The sequence below is a fragment of the Oncorhynchus kisutch genome, linkage group LG24, assembly GCF_002021735.2.
Source record: "Oncorhynchus kisutch isolate 150728-3 linkage group LG24, Okis_V2, whole genome shotgun sequence".
Classification (NCBI taxonomy): Eukaryota; Metazoa; Chordata; class Actinopteri; order Salmoniformes; family Salmonidae; genus Oncorhynchus; species Oncorhynchus kisutch.
Window position 1 is genome coordinate 30,142,492 of NC_034197.2, and position 17,045 is coordinate 30,159,536.

A 17,045-nucleotide genomic window follows, 5' to 3' on the forward strand; every position below is an offset into this window, starting at 1 on the left:
CGATTCTAGATTTAACTTTGGATTGGAGATGCTTAATGTGAGTCTGGAAGGAGAATTTACAGTCTAGCTAGACACCCAGGTATTTAATGTGACCCCTTTTACCCACACGGATATATATTCTCTCTCTGTCCTGGCCTGTGGCTCTGTTTGTGAACAGAGGCCTAGGACCAACTTGCTTAGGGGACTTTTCTCCAGATTAATCTCCTTGTAGGTGATGGCTTTGTTATGGAAGGTTTGAACTTTTAAGGAAGGTTTGAACCACCTTTTAAGTGGTTGTAGAATTTAACGTCTCTTTTCTGGATTTGGATAATTAGCGGGTATCGGCCTAACTCTGCTCTGCATGCATTATTTAGCATTTTACGTTGTACATGTCACATTTTATGTTCTCTTTGCTGGCATAGAAGGCCCTTCTTGCCTTGTCACTCAGATCTTCACAGCTTTTTGAAGGTTACCTTTGGCGCTGATGTTTAGGCCGAGGTATGTATAGTTTTTTTGTGCTTTAGGGTAACGGTGTCTAGATGGAATTTGTATTTGTGCTGTCTCTCTCTCTGTCATGGTTCCTCTTGGCACCAGAAGGCGCAGAGATCGCACTAAAGACTTTTATTGGACTCTGGTGTGTCTTATTATTTCATTAATGTGTCCCTGTTAAAAGAGGTGTGTTTTCTGTGGTCTTTTGCAGAAACTTGAATTGTTTACCGTGTTGGTTCGTTTCCTGAGTGAGTTTTTGAGACTGATACCCTGACTACACCGCTCGAGGTTGCAAAATACATTAAGAAATCTATGTTATTCAATCACTGCACCCACACTGCTCGCCCTCATCAATGAGCGTCTGCATTCCCAAGGGCTAAAATAGAAGTCCTTTCTATTTCTGAAGCAGAGAAATTACTAGAAATGATTCGGTTGACCGTTTTATGTGTGGATTAATTGTCGGAGCAGAGGACCTTGTGCATTTCAGATAAAATAACAACTCGGTGATTATATCCCAGGACAAATTAGCTAGCAACAGCAAGCTAGCTAAATAGGACAAATTAGCTAGCAAGTGCAAGGTAACTAGCTAAATTGCCATAAATGTTTAATGCTTTTTGACCTGTCCCCAAATTAATGTAATTGGTTCAGAGTTTATTTTGATATTTTAACCTGCGTGTCGTGATCGCGTTTGGTGTGGGGGGACAAAATACATTTATGCACGATGGCGCACGATGGCGCAGCTGGTTTGGATTCCGTGTGAGTGTTTGTTGTTTTGATTTTTTCAAGTGTACTGTGATCCTGCGGCTACCGTTTATCAGTAAAGTCTTCAGTTTAACCTTAACCACGGATTCCTCATCTGGTGTCTTCTCTGCACCTGGGTCCAACCTTACCAAGTCAAAGCAAGCTTCTGACACAACATGGACACAGCAGAGATCACCCAGATCTGGAATGTGGTAGCCCACCAAGGAGCACTGTTAAGACGGCAGCAAGAACAGCTCTCCCAAATCTCTGGGACCTTTCGGGGCACTTGCAAAGTTCCTCCAACCATGGCACGCCCCAAATCCAGGAGGAGCCAATGCCCAGGTCACATTGCCCAGTGCTACAGATGTTGTTGTTATGGTTCCTCCAGGGAACCAGCACCGGGAACCCACGATCCCAGCCCCTGAGCGGTATGACAGCCACCCAAGAGGATGCAAGGGGTTCCTCATGTAGTGTTATCTTGTGTTTGAGCTACAGTCCTCCACACGATCGGGCCATGATCAACTACATAATCTCTCTACTCTCGGGCAAGGCCCTGGCATGGGTAACGACGGTGTGGGAACAACAGCTAACATCTTGCAGATCCACCCAGTAGCCTTCACAGCCGAGCTATGACAAGTCTTCGACCTCCCAGACAGCGGACGAGAAGCGGCCAGCCGACTGTTCAACCTCCGCCAAGGGGCCAGACCAATGACTGACTCTGGACCCATCCTCATTCATCTTGATCCAACTCGTCCCTTTGTGGTGGAGATGGACACTGGAGCAGGGGCGGTCCTTTCACAGTGGAACGAGGGGGACAAGTAACTGCACCCATGCACCGTTCTCTCCAAGCAGTTAACACCAGCGGAACACAACTACGATGTAGGAAACCGGGAGCTCCTGGCAGATAAGTGGGCTCTTGAGGGGTGGAGCACCTCATCCTTTTGTGATCTGGAAGGACCATAAGAATTTGGTTTCCGTTCAAGAATGGAGACCACGGTCCGACAAGCCCAGACCCGATAACCTGACCCCGGCGGGGGACCCATTAACAGACTTTACATTCTGCGCTCAGCCCATGTCCTGAGTACTGCAATGGGAACACTCCTCTAAATTAACTGGGCATCCAGGAGTTAATTGGACATTGGTGTTCCTGAGGTGGAAATTCTGGTGTCCCAACATGATGGAGGATGTGAGATCCTTGTTGCGGCCTGTTCCATCTGTCCCTAAAGCAAGACTTCACGTCAGCTGGGTTGCTCCAACCTCTGCCCATCCCCAGGAGGAACTGGTCTCATCTGTCTGTAGACTTTACCTCCATCTCAAGGACTTACCACTATCCTGGTGGTCGTAGATCGGTTCTCCAAGGCAGCCCATTTCATCGTCTTACACAAGTTGCCTTCAGTGAAGGAGACCGCTGAGCTCATGATTATCCATGTCTTTTGACTACACAGACTTCCCCAGGCCATTGTCTCAGATCGTGGAACCCAGTTCGTTGCAAGGTATTCTGTTCCCTGCTGGGGACATCGGTGAGTGTCTCCCAGGGGTTCCAACCTTAGTCGAATGGGCAAACTGAGCGGGCCAACCAAGAGTTTTTAGAAGTTCCTCCGCTGCTTTGTCTCCACTCAGGCCAGCAACTGAAGCAAGTTCCTCATCTGGGCAGAGTATGCTCATAACACACTGCCGAACTCGTCCACTGGACTGTCGCCGTTTGAGTGTCAGTTCGGGTTTCCCTCCATTTTCTGAACAAGAGGCCGAAGCGGGGGTGCCATCAGCCAAGGCGTTCATTTGACGATGTTGCCACACATAGATCAGAGCGTGATCCTCCTTGCTCCGCTCCTCTGCCCGACACCAACATCAGGCAAACCGACACGAAGACCTTTTCGGCTCCTCCGACCGGGTCAACCGGTGTGGCTGTCCACCTGTGATCTTCCCTTAAAAAGGTGGTCTCGCACATCAACCCAGTCACCTTTAGTCTCCAGCTTCCCAGGTTCATGAGGGTCTGTCCTTTCATGTCTCAAGCTGGTAAAGACCAGTCCATTCTCTCCACCCACACCTGCTCCTCCGCGCCCTCGACTTGTGGATGGCCACCCGGCCTACACGGCGTCTCGAGGCTCGGGTCCAAGTGACCCTGGCTGTCCAAGTGACCCTGCAGTACCTGGTGGACTGGGAGGGCTACGGTCCCGAGGAGTGGGCGCCTGCCCGGTACATCCTGGATCCGTTTTCTTGTAAGAGACTTCAAACAACTACGTGGTGGTCGTCATGGCTCCGAGGCTAGAGCCGCTCCTAGGCGGCGGGGTACAGTCATGGTTCTTCCTGACAGAGACCATGCTAGAGACTTTTATTGGACTCAGGTGTGTCTTATTATTTCATGATTGTGTGTCTGTTAAAAGAGGTGTTTTCCGTTGTTCTTTGCAGAAGCTTTTTCTTCTTTTTTTGACCTTTATTTAACTAGCAAGTCAGTTAAGAACAAACTCTTATTTTCAATGACGGCCTGGGAACAGTGGGTTAACTGCCTGTTCAGGGGCAGAATGACAGATTTGTACCTTGTCAGCTCGCAATCTTCCGGTTACTAGTCCAATGCTCTAACCACTAGGCTACCCAGCTTGAATTGTTTACCGTGTGCATTTGTTTCCTGAGTGAGTTTGAGCCTTTCCAGTGTACTGTGATCCTGCGGCTACTGTTTCTCAGTATTATGTTTATCCTTAACCACTGATTCCTCATCTGGTCTCTTATCTGCACCTGGGTCCAAACTTATCACATCACTCTCTATACCCTTCTGTCCCTCCCTCCCTCCCCACCCCCCACGGCCTCTCTGATGTTTAACTGATCCTTTTTTGGGTGAAAAATTCTCTGTTCCCCTAAAAATAGATGAACAGTAAAGCTCTCTGTTGAGACTCTTTGGGGTTTAATATGAAGCAGTCGTGTTTTTGTTATGCTATCTGAATAGCATGTCACTGACTCTCCAAAGCCCAGCTAGAGACAAAATGATCTATCCTCCTTCCTCCTCTTTCTCTCCAATCTTTCCCTCTCTTCTCTCTCCTCCTTCCACCATTTCCCTTCATCCCTTTTTCTATTCCTCTCTCGCTTTAGCTAGACTAAACAGATGTATACATGTTTTAATACTGATATATACTGAGCTTTAATGCAGCATGTGTTATCAACAGTGTATTACTGCTTCAGTGGTGGAACAAGCTTCACAAGCTACACTCCTGCTGAACAGTAGCTAACATTTCACACAGGCGTTTCATTAGTGGTTGAAAGCTTCTTTATTTGATGGTCTCATCTACATAAAAGGGACACATGCCTCACACCAGGAGCATAACACACACACAACAGCAGAGTGTCAGAGTGCAAACACAGGCCTCCAGATAACAGCTGTCACACAGACAGACTCCCAACAGCAGCTATATCACTCCTTCATACAGCTGGCTGTTTACTGTAGACATCTGAGTCAAGGGCCTCTCTCACACACACACACACACACCTGCATACCCGTGCATACCCACCTAGAGCAGTAATATGGGTCACTCCATCGCGGGCCTCACGTGTGAACCCCTCAATCATCCAGTGACAAACATTCATCAATCAGCCACACAGGGATAGAGGAGGAAAAAAGAGGGTAGCTTTCCATCACTTGAAACATTCACCAATGTTAAGGTGGGAACAGAAAGCCAAGGAACACCACACACATACACACAGCTCAGCAGGGCCTAAGGGTAGCAGACTACACTTATATTAGGATCATAATACTTGTGTGAGTGTGTGTGTGTGTGTGTGTGTGTGTGTGTGTGTGTGTGTGTGTGTGTGTGTGTGTGTGTGTGTGTGTGTGTGTGTGTGTGTGTGTGTGTGTGTGTGTGTATAAATCGTGAGAGGGAAGGAGTGTGTGACAACTCTCTGGTGCTGTATACTGGTCATGTAGGAGATGGTGTGTTTATAACCAGTGTAAACTGACACACACTATTCCAGTATTCCTTTGTTACACATTAGTCCCACACTACCAGGGTGATAGACCACCACAGTCTTATATCAATATATTTGTATTAGCTTTATAAAAATGACACGTACACACACAAAATCCTACCCTATTCCACATGTTCCCTCAGAGAGCGAGAAAAAATGGCCTCCCTTTTTTTTCTCCTTCCTTGCCTCCCTCTCCCTCCTTCCCTCACTCTCTCTCCTAACTACCCTGACCTTTTCTCTCCCATCTCTGGAGGAAAGTTATCTTCTCATATACATTGTTTATGTAACAGATGATGTATGGAGACAGGGGGAGGACAACAGGAGGAGAGAAACATAGAAAGAGAGAAAGAGAGAAGAGATGCTCTGGGGTAGAGGAGAGGGAGAGCCTGTGTTGATGAACAAAAATGTTATGCTGACTGGCAATGACAATAAAATCAGTTGATATTGGAAGTATTGATCATCTATAGGAACCCCAGAGAGAGAGAGAAAGAGAGAGAGATGACAATGAAAGATATATCTCTTCCTCTCTTTCTGTACAATATCCTCCCCTCTTCACCTCCTCCAGTCACATCAAAAACATGAAGAATGTAACTGGTAGGACAAGAGCACTAACTGCCTCCAGTATTGGTCAGTACTCAAATTATTCATCATAATGAACCATTCTCCTCCCAGGCTAAATATTTAATGGGCTTTCCAGGGTGACCTTGTACAGTCCACACAAAGACAAAGGGAAACACCCCTCCCTCTCCCTCACTTCCCTCCTCTTTAACAATCAAGGAAAGAGAGGAAAACCAAAACAACTCAGTGAGATTTTATAGACTCAATCTCCCTCTCCCAGAGAGAGCTGTTCCCACGGTGACAGGATAGAATGCCTGGAGGACAATACCATCTTAGTACAAAGCGCGGGTGGGGGGGGATTCGGGTGTTGAATGGTAGAACCAAAGCCTGAGGTCCAGCATGAGATAAAGAAGGATTAGACAGAGTTTCTGTCATTAAAGAAAGGAGGCTGTGGGCTGCTGTTGGAGTCAACCATTTGAAACGTTTCATTGAAAGTTGTTCTATTTGGCTCCCAGAGCAAATATAGCCTGATGACATCATTGTCTAATCCTTCTTCATCTGTTATAGCCTGAGGTAAGGAGTAGTACATCATTTCAGAACACAGGCCACAGGACTCTACACTGATGTATTTTCCCAAGGAGCTATAGTGGGGTGGAGGATTAAGTAGAAGTTACCCCTAAACACTCATACAGGGTCACCGCCCTAATGGTTAAGATTTGGATCGGGGGAGTGAGGGTAATCTGATCCTAGACCTGTGTTGGAGGGCAAATTCTACCTTGATTGTCGATGGGGCAGTGTGAATGGGATAGTGCCTGGGGTGAGAACCATGAGCACCTCTACCTATTTATGTAATCATGACTAATCTCCCCTCTAGAGGGCCTGTGAAAACATGACTGTGCGCATGTGCGTGCATGAGTGATTGGGAGTGTCCTAAACCCATCTACACTACATTCCCACACACAGAGTAGTGGAAGAATGAGACAATGAGACACTCACGATTTGTGAATTGTTTGGATGGCTGACCATCTGTGAGCTATCACATAGGTCAAACACACCATACCTGTGGCTTTCTCCGGGGTGGGACCTTCTCATAGACACCGTTGGAGGCATGAAGACAGATGAAAACGTGAAATCGACTAAATGAATGTTACTGTGTGAATTAAATTGTCATGTTTGGATTGTTTCAAGAGTTCATAAAGAGATACACATCTGTTTTATTTGGTTCGTCAAAGAGCAGCAGCTCCTTTCATTTGAATTGAGTTGATTAGATTAGAACCCCGCTGTGTTTTCCAGTCTTTTGTTTTTATTATCAAAGTCAGGTTTTGGGTGAGTTTCTGCTTGAATTTGTTTAAAAGGACAATGAATTTGTTCATACTTTGAGAACTTGTTACCAAGCTACCGTGTGTGTCAGACAGTTTTTTCTCTTAGAGATAATTCTGAACTGAAGACGTGTGTATCCACTTTAAGTCTTAGTCTATTGGTGATAGTCATTTACTCTGAGCAGTCTGTAATGTATCATGTAGTTCATGTACAATTGAATTGTTTGAGCATTAATTCTTTCATGACTAATTATATTAGTTGAACTGAGTAAATGCATTCCTCGTTTTACAGAGTAGTTCTTTGATTGACTACACGTTCATCATTTAGCAGGTCTATTGGTAGTTGTCATATACACTCCATGTGCATTATAGCCATACTACATGGTGATGAGAGGCTCGGTACCTTGGCCAGATCCTCTAGAGCCAGGGCCTGTTGCATTTACTCACATAATATTGGAGTCAGATTGATACATGTAGTTTATATATATATATACAGTATATATTAAATAGTGACCCGTCCTCAGACGATGGGGATTTCTACACCCCTACACAGCAGTCCCCCTGAGCAGCATGATTCACTAGGCAGGGTAGGGCCCATCGTTCGAGGGTCGCTGTCATTCATAGAAAGGTCAGAGTTACTAAATCATCTAATGGATGGGCTGTAAGTTGCACATCAGATTGTATTATAGTAGATTACATTCACTTACAAGTGTCCCTGCTATTGGACAGTTTAAGGATATCTGTATCTCTGCCCTGTCTAGCTGTAGCAAGGCTTCACAGTCACCTAAAACAGAACCTGGCATGCCACTATCTCAGAGATGACGTCCTAGTTGATGGAGGTATCGGCCCAGGACTGGAATCACTGCTCTGCCATTGGGTTATAATCATTCAGGGAGCTACACATCTCCCTGAATGATCTATGTTGTGTGTGTGCTTGTGTCTGTTGTGTTTTCAACAGGGTGGTTGATGATATTGCTTTATGATTACAGTGTTTCAACAAGCTCACAAAGCATGGCTCGCCCAGCCAAAACAACACAGATATATATTTCATTCAGCGAGATAAAGATAAAGCACGACACAGGCAGAGGGAGAGAGACAGAGAGAGAGAGCATGAGAGGACGAGAGAGGGAGAGAGGGAGAACGAGAGGACGAGAGAGGGAGCACGACAGGGTTCGAGGGAGGGAGAGAGAGAGAACGACAGGGTTCGAGGGAGAGAGAGAGAGAACGACAGGGTGCGAGGGAGGGAGAGAGAGAGAGAGAGAACGACAGGGTCCGAGGGTGGGAGAGAGAGAGAGCACGACAGGGTTCGAGGGAGGGAGAGAGAGAGAGAACGACAGGGTACGAGGGAGGGAGAGAGAGAGAGAGAGAACGACAGGGTCCGATGGTGGGAGAGAGAGAGAGAACGACAGGGTTTGAGGGAGGGAGAGAGAGAGAACGACAGGGTGCGAGGGAGGGAGAGAGAGAGAGAATGACAGGGTGCGAGGGAGGGAGAGAGAGAGAGCACGACGGGGTACGAGGGAGGGAGAGAGAGAGAGAACGACAGGGTTCGAGGGAGGGAGAGAGAGAGAATGACAGGGTGCGAGGGAGGGAGAGAGAGAGAGCATGACAGGGTCCGAGGGTGGGAGAGAGAGGGAGCACGACAGGGGCCGAGGGAAGGAGAGAGAGAGAGAACGACAGGCCGAGAGAGGGAGAGAGAGCACTACAGGGGCTGAGAGAGAGCACGACAGGGGCGAGGGAGGGAAAGAGCACAAGAGGCAGAGGGAGAGAGAGACAAACTAATAACAACTGGGTCTATAGAGAACAGATCTCGGTCTCCTGATCCACTCTCCAATATCTCTACCAATAACCCAAACACAGGGGGCCATTACAATCACAGTGACTAGACTTCCACTGTGAGAGACACGACCGGTGACGTTGTCTGTGTGTGTGTGTATAAAGGTATAACACCACTACTCACAGCGATGAGGATCTGTGTTCCACTGTGTAGGACCTCTATGTACTGGTACTCCATGAGACAGCCCATGACAGAGATGTAGGACTGGCTGTCCACGGTGCCCACCCCTGGCTGGGTCATCTCTCTCCTCACACACCCTGGACCGTGTTCCCTCCACCACGAGTGGTGAGCCGAGATGTTAAACGTCAGCAGGTCACTGTCCTGTAACAAGAGGTTGAATACACACATTAACATGTAACAAAATATACACAGACAAACACACATTTGTAAATAGACAAACACACACATGGACCTACACAAACACACACACAAACGTCAATCAATACTCCAATACAGCAATCTAACCCCACAGCTGCCCCGCAGTCAGAAGGTCTAACTGAGAAGCTCCCTTTCAACACTGTCATTGTTATTCACTCACAGACCCTAAGGCACAAATCAACCCTCCACGTGACTAGATCCAAGGTTCATTTACAGGGAGGGATCACTGTTGGGTTGTGTGTGTGTGTGTATGTGAGTCATGAGGTGTGTGTATGTAGGTGCATAGTGGATTTGGTTGGGGCCAGAATAAGATTCAGTGTGTGTGTGTGTGTGTGTGTGTGTCGTCCATTAGCTGTCTACCCTCCTGGCCAATATATTCAGCGTTGGGAGGGAAGGCTCCATCTGTTGTGTTGCAGCCCAGCCCCAGCCCCCAGCAGCTGGTCTCTACATGCCTCATTATGCGAGCCGAGAACAGGCTGAGCTGGGGCCCACCACACACACACACACACACACACACACACACACACACACACACACACACACACACACACACACACACACACACACACACACACACACACACACACACACACACACACACACACACACACACACACACCTCTGTCCCCAAACAACCACAGATCCAACTATTTTGACATGAATATTCATTTTCACAGATCAATGTAGATCCCCATCACTGAGTGAGTCCATCTGGGTGTGACGAAGAGGCAGAGAGCTGATCAACAGAGGACAGGGAGGTAATGGACAAAGGAGAGGAGTGGAGGAGGAGGGGTCAGGCCAGGGTGCGACAGGAAAGAAGGGAGAGAGAAAAGGAGGGAGGGGATAGAATGAGAAGAGCGTGGAGGAGGACAAATGTAGGCTGAATGAGACAAGGACAAAGAGAATAGATGGAGAGAGTAAAATAGAAGTGGACAGAGGGGAGAAAAGAGAAGAGGAGTCAGGAGGGGGAAGAGTAAAGGACGAAGTGATGGATGTGGAGGTGACAGCACACACATACTGTACCTTTCTTTGTCCAGATGAACAACTCATCTGCTAAAAGAATCCCTGGGAGAGCAGTGGATATATGGAGAAACCCCACTGGATGGTGCAAAGTGCAGTCATAGTGTGTGTGTGTGTGTGTGTGTGTGTGTGTGTGTGTGTCTGTGTGTGTGTGTGTGTGTGTGTGTGTGTGTTTGTGTGTGTGTGTGTCTGTGTGTGTGTGTGTGTGTGTGTGTGTCTGTGTGTTTGTGTGTGTTTGTGTGTGTGTGTGTGTGTGTGTGTGTGTGTTTGTGTGTGTGTGTGTGTGTGTGTGTGTGTGTGTGTGTGTGTGTGTGTGTGTGTGTGTGTGTGTGTGTGTGTATGTGTGTTTGTGTGTGTGTGTGTGTGTGTGTGTCTGTGTGTGTGCTTAGAAGGCAGGGGTGATGGGTTTCAGTGGGTGAAACAGACAGCTTTGATCCTTGGAGAGAGATGGGTCAGTATAGTGTGTGTGAGATCTCTATATAGTGAAGATGACTGTAGTATACAAAGGAAAATCAAACCACTCCAAACCACTTCTGGCATGTTTAATTACAACGTCGTTACCTCTTAGCAGTGTGAGCTTTGACACAATACAATCTAAGACACTAACTGGCTAAAATTTTGGGTATACCACACAAAGACACATTTCCTGAGACACACTCATGCACACACACAGACTGTCCATAGCCCATAAGATTGGGATTAGGCATATTAGTATGTGACAGAGTGTTTTCGGTGTTAGCCCTCTTATTGGATGAGGAGCTGATTTAACCCCTCGTAACCTGACTGTTACTCCACATGAGACAGATTGGACACCTGGGGTTAACCCTGGACATGGGTGGAACAGTGTCATGAGAACTAGGGAAAATATAGCGGACTAGTATCAACCTTACACATGGCAGCATGAAAACAGAATGAGCAGTTAACTGCAGTCTCTCTCTCTCTCTCTCTCTCTCTCTCTCTCTCTCTCTAACACACAATTCAGATATGATCAAACAGTCTCAGCACTCAGATCACACTTCTCAAACTGGGAGTAGAAAGGGAAATGACCAAAATCCCAAACGGAACACTCTGTCGGCACGGAAACAGAGACTCAGGAGACCTGTCAGGGTGTGTGTATGTGGTAGCGGGGCATCTTCCTGAGGCTGAGCCCTCTACTCTCTGAACCCTGACACTGAGAATCTTGGAATATGTTTTCCACCACCTGGCTCTCACCTCCCTAGGATGACCACATGTTTTATTCAATGACACATAAATATATAGACATACCATATCTCAAAATGGAGGAAGATACACACAAGTCATGGGAGCTCCAAAATGGAGGTAGTTGCCTTGTAGTTGCCCTGTAGTGTAGTTGACCTGTAGTGTAGTTGCACTGTAGTGAAATTGCCCTGTAGTATAGTTGGCCTGTAGTGTAGTTGACCTTTAGTTGACCTATACTTGACCTGTACTGTAGTTGACCTGTAGTGTAGTTGACCTGTAGTGTAGTTGACATGTAGTGTATTTGACTTGTAGTGTAGTTGACATGTAGTGTAGTTGACTTGTGAGTCAGAGAGAGTAGGGCCTACCTTGGTCAACTACTGTAGTTGACCTGTAGTGTAGTTTACCAGTAGTGTAGTTGACCTGTAGTGTAGTTGACTTGTGAGTCAGAGCGAATAGGGCCTACCTTGGTCAACTACTGTAGTTGACCTGTAGTGTAGTTGACCAGTAGTGTAGTTGACCTGTAGTTTAGTTGACTTGTGAGTCAGAGCGAATAGGGCCTACCTTGGTCAAGTCTCCCACATCCAGGTAGTAACAAATGATGAAGACATTCCAGGCCACCCAGAGAGCCATCCACACTGTGTACTGTATAGGACACAAACACAACACCGGTTAACTACATATTAACTACATGCATGGTGGAATATATACACACTTACAGATACATGGGTTCACAAAACATCAGAACACATCATACACTGAAATAAGTCAGAACAGAAATGAAAGATCTCTGTGTGTGAATGCTGTTATGGAACACACTCTACACTGCATTTCACCGTTCATTGATTCATGTGTAATACCCCCTCTGGCCTTCATGCTAAAGCTGCTGTTAGTCCATTAAGACTTGAAGGAGTTGGGTTTTAAACCAGCTGAGGGGCATAAACAGGTCTAAGATATAATTCAATTAACAGTGTTAACAAAGGATCTATGTTACAAACAACAAACTAAAGAAAGTCGTACACTCCATATATAAACCCCCATGGGTTTTTACCAACGTTTCGGCATCACTGTGCCTTCTTCAGGATGATGTCATGAATACTTGAACCAGGTTATGTAGACAAACAGTGCAATTAATGTATAATCAGCGTCATCAACAGGGGGAACATATTAGGTGTACGCTAATAAGCTGTAGAAAGAATATATCAATTTATAAGACTTGTTCATAAAATAAAGAATTGTTCATAAGGGCCTAAAATCAAAGTCAATATTCAGACCACTAGGGGTCAATGTTTTAGATAGGATATCCAGTAAGCCTCCCTTTGTAGTAGTAGGATCTCCATGTTACCTCCTCTCCTTGGTAGAGCAACATGCTCATTGCCTGTGTATTTGAGGGAGGAGATGGGATGGTTAGCTTCAACAAAGTGAGCTGCTACTGGATAGTCAATGTTCTTACACCTGATTATAGGCCTGTAGTGTAGTGTTCAGCTATGCATTGTTTTAATTGTCTTTTCGTTTGTCCTACGTAGGCTTTCCCACATAAACAGGTGATGAGATAGATTACTTGGTCTTGCATGAGATGATACTCCTAACAGGGATCTTTTGACCTTTATGTGGGTGTCTGAAGAAAGACGTTTTATAGTGCTATTGCACTGTGCGCATGAGCCACATTTGTAGTTCCCATTTGGGATCGGTGTCAAGAGTGTCTGAGTGGGCTCAGGGGGCAAGTCAGATCTCGCCTAACTATCTCCAATATTACGACCACCCTTATAGAGCACCAGTGGGGGTCCATGTGTAAGATTGTTTAGTCTGATTGCAGAATATGCCAACACTTTTCAGGATTGCTTTCATTTTCTCCAAACCTTTGGTGCACTTTAGTGCAAAAGACGGTTGCATTGTTTTTCTTCTTTGGTTGAGATTTTAGTAATTGCACTCTTGGTTTTTGAGATTTTCATCATAGCAGCTTCAAGAGTTTTGTCCTTGTAGCCTCTCATTTTGAATTTATCTGTCATTCTTTTAGCATTGCTGTCAAAATCTGTCTGGTGGCCACAGATTGATTGGCTCTACCATATAGCATAACTGGCTATATGGTAGACCATTCTTGAGGGGAAGGGGATGCATACGATCCGCACATAGCAAGATATTGCGATCTGTGGGCTTTGTGTATAAGTTTGTGTGTAATGCATCAGTCTCTTTGATGATCCATACGTCCAGGTAGTTTATTTTTCTCTCATCAGTCTGCATGGTGAATTGAGTTATTCAGAGCTCTCGTTTAGTAGAGTTTGGAATTAATTTAGTTCCTGCTGACTTCCTTCCCAGAGCACAAAGACATCATCTTGTGAAACTATTCACCCCCCTTGGCATTTTTCCAATTTTGTTGCCTTACAACCTGAAATTAAAATAGATTTTTGGGGGGTTTGTGTAAATTACACCACATGCCGACCACTTTGAAGATGCAAAATATTTTTTATTGTGAAACAAACAAGAAATAAGACAAAAAACAGAAAATAACATAAAATATTCACCCCCCAAAGTCAATACTTTGTAGAGACACCTTTTGCAGCAATTACAGCTGTAAGTCTCTTGGGGTATGTGTCTATAAGCTTGGCACATCTAGCCACTGGGATTTTTGCCCATTCTTCAAGTCAAAACTGCTCCAGCTCCTTCAAGTTGGAGGGGTTCCGCTGGTGTACAGCAATCTTTAATTCATACCACAGATTCTCAATTGGATTGAGGTCTGGGCTTTGACTAGGCCATTCCAAGAAATGTAAATGTTTCCCGTTAAACCACTCGAGTGTTGCTTTAGCAGTATGCTTAGAGTCATTGTCCTGCTGGAAAGTGAACCTCCATCCCAGTCTCAAATCTCTAGAAGACTGAAACAGGTTTCCCTCAAGAATTTCCCTATATTTAGCTCCATCCATCATTCCTTAAATTCTGACCATTTTGCCATCCACCGTGCTTCACGGTGGGGATGGTGTTTTTGGGGTCATGAGAGTTGTTGGGTTTGTGCCAGACATAGCGTTTTCCTTGATGGCCAAAAAGCTCAATTTTAGTCTCGTCTGACCAGTGTACCTTCTTCCATATGTTTGGGGAGTCTCCCACGTGCCTTTTGGCGAACACCAAACATGTTTGCTTATTTTTTTCTTTAAGCAATGGCTTCTTTCTGGCCGCTCTTCCGTAAAGCTCAGCTCTGTGGAGTGTACGCCTTAAAGTGATCCTATGGATAGATACTCCAACCTCCGCTTTGCAGCTCCTTCAGGGTTATCTTTGGTCTCTTTGTTGCCTCTCTGATTAATGCCCTCCTTGCCTGGTCCGTGAGTTTTGGTGGGCGGCCCTCTCTTGACAGGTTTGTTGTGGTGCCATATTCTTTCCATTGTTTAATAATGGATTTAATGGTGCTCTGGGGGATGTTCAACGTTTCTGATATTTTTTTTTATAACCCAACCCTGACCTGTACTTTTCCACAACTTTGTCCCTGACCTGTTTAGAGAGCTCCTTGATCTTCATGGTGCCGCTTGCTTGGTGGTGTTGCAGACTCTGGGACCTTTCAGAACAGGTGTATATATACTGAGATCATGTGACAGATCATGTGATACTTAGATTGCACACAAGTGGACTTTATTTAACTAATTATGTCACTAAGGGGTGGGCCATGGCTACACTCAAAGTCTGACTCAAAAACAAGGTAGTTATTGGATAATACCAGTACAGTAACTTGTAAGATGCAATCATTGGATGGAACAAGGGTAGAGTCTGAAGGAAGTGTTGCAGCACCTGCAAGCCTCCAGTGTGTGGGATGTTAGTGAACAAGCTCTCCACATCAAAAGTGGCCAGCAGGGTGCCCTCTGGTATCCTTCCTAAGCCCTCTATTAATGAGATCACGTGACTTTGATATAAGATGGGAGATTCTCAACCATCGGTTTGATGTGGTATTCCACAAATTTTGAAATGTTGGATGTCACAGAGTCAATTGCTGCTACAATGGGTCCACCTGGAGGAGGAGACACTTCGTTCGTTTAATTTAGCGACTGTATAGAAAGTTATAGAAAGTTGACGGTAGTTTCTGGACTTTGTACCCACCTGCCTGACCATTCTGCCTGCCTTGACCACGGGCCTGTCTGCCACTCTGTACCCACCTGCCTGACCATTCTGCCTGCCTTGACCACGAGCCTGTCTGCCACTCTGAACCCACCTGCCTGACCATTCTGCCTGCCTTGACCACGGGCCTGTCTGCCCTCTGTACCCACCTGCCTGACCATTCTGCCTGCCTTGACCACGAGCCTGTCTGCCACTCTGTACCCACCTGCCTGACCATTCTGCCTGCCTTGACCACGAGCCTGTCTGCCACTCTGTACCCACCTGCCTGACCATTCTGCCTGCCTTGACCACGAGCCTGTCTGCCCTCTGTACCCACCTGCCTGACCATTCTGCCTGCCTTGACCACGAGCCTGTCTGCCACTTTGTACCCACTAGCTTTAAGCACCAACTGTCAGAGCAGCTCACAGATTACTGCACCTGTACATAGCCCACCTATAATTTAGCCCAAACAACTACCTCTTTCCCTACTGTATTTATTTTATTCATTTATTTATTTTGCTCCTTTGCACCCCATTATTTTTATTTCTACTTTGCACATTCTTCCACTGCAAATCTACCATTCCAGTGTTTTACTTGCCTTATTGTATTTACTTTGCCACCATGGCCTTTTTTTGCCTTTACCTGCCTTATCTCACCTCATTTTCTCACATCGTATATATACTTGTTTCTACTGTATTATTGACTGTATGTTTGTTTTACTCCATGTGTAACTCTGTGTCGTTGTATGTGTCGAACTGCTTTGCTTTATCTTGGCCAGGTCGCAATTGTAAATGAGAACTTGTTCTCAACTTGCCTACCTGGTTAAATAAAGGTGAAATAAAATAAATAAAAAACCCACCTGCCTAACCATTCTGCCTGCCTTGACCACGAGCCTGTCTTCCACTCTGTACCTCCTGGACTCTGATCTGGTTTTGACCTTTATGTCTGTCCACGACCATTCTCTTGCCTACCCCTTTGGATTAATGAACATTGTAAGACTCCAAACATCTGCCTCCTGTGTCTGCATTTGGGTCTCGCCTTGTGCCTTTATAGAGACTCTGTTACTAAAATGTTGTCTCGTTGTTGTTGGCTGAACTTACCCTCCCTACTCATCCTAACCTAAAGACAGCAGAGAACTTACCCTCCCTACTCAACCTAACCTAAAGACAGTAGAGAACTTACCCTCCCTACTCATCCTAACCTAAAGACAGTAGAGAACTTACCCTCCCTACTCATCCTAACCTAAAGACAGTAGAGAACTTACCCTCCCTACTCATCCTAACCTAAAGACAGTAGAGAACTTACCCTCCCTACTCATCCTAACCTAAAGACAGTAGAGAACTTACCCTCCCTACTCATCCTAACCTAAAGACAGTAGAGAACTTACCCTCCCTACTCATCCTAACCTAAAGACAGTAGAGAACTTACCCTCCCTACTCATCCTAACCTAAAGACAGTAGAGAACTTACCCTCCCTACTCATCCTAACCTAAAGACAGTAGA

The 17,045-nt window shown here is 45.8% G+C and overlaps 1 protein-coding gene across 3 annotated transcripts in view; it reads right to left on the reverse strand.

The window, feature by feature from the left end:
• The window catches only part of LOC109869786 (sodium/potassium-transporting ATPase subunit beta-1-interacting protein 3), a 119,020-nt gene that overhangs the window by 52,910 nt on the left and 49,065 nt on the right, over positions 1-17,045 (reverse strand). For all 3 annotated transcript variants that reach the window (XM_031804061.1, XM_031804059.1, XM_031804060.1), the window contains exons 3-4: positions 12,034-12,114; positions 8,998-9,195 (exon numbers count right to left, since the gene is read on the reverse strand). In XM_031804061.1, coding sequence (XP_031659921.1) covers positions 8,998-9,195; positions 12,034-12,114 — 279 coding nt within the window. The remainder of the gene's footprint in view (positions 1-8,997; positions 9,196-12,033; positions 12,115-17,045) is intronic.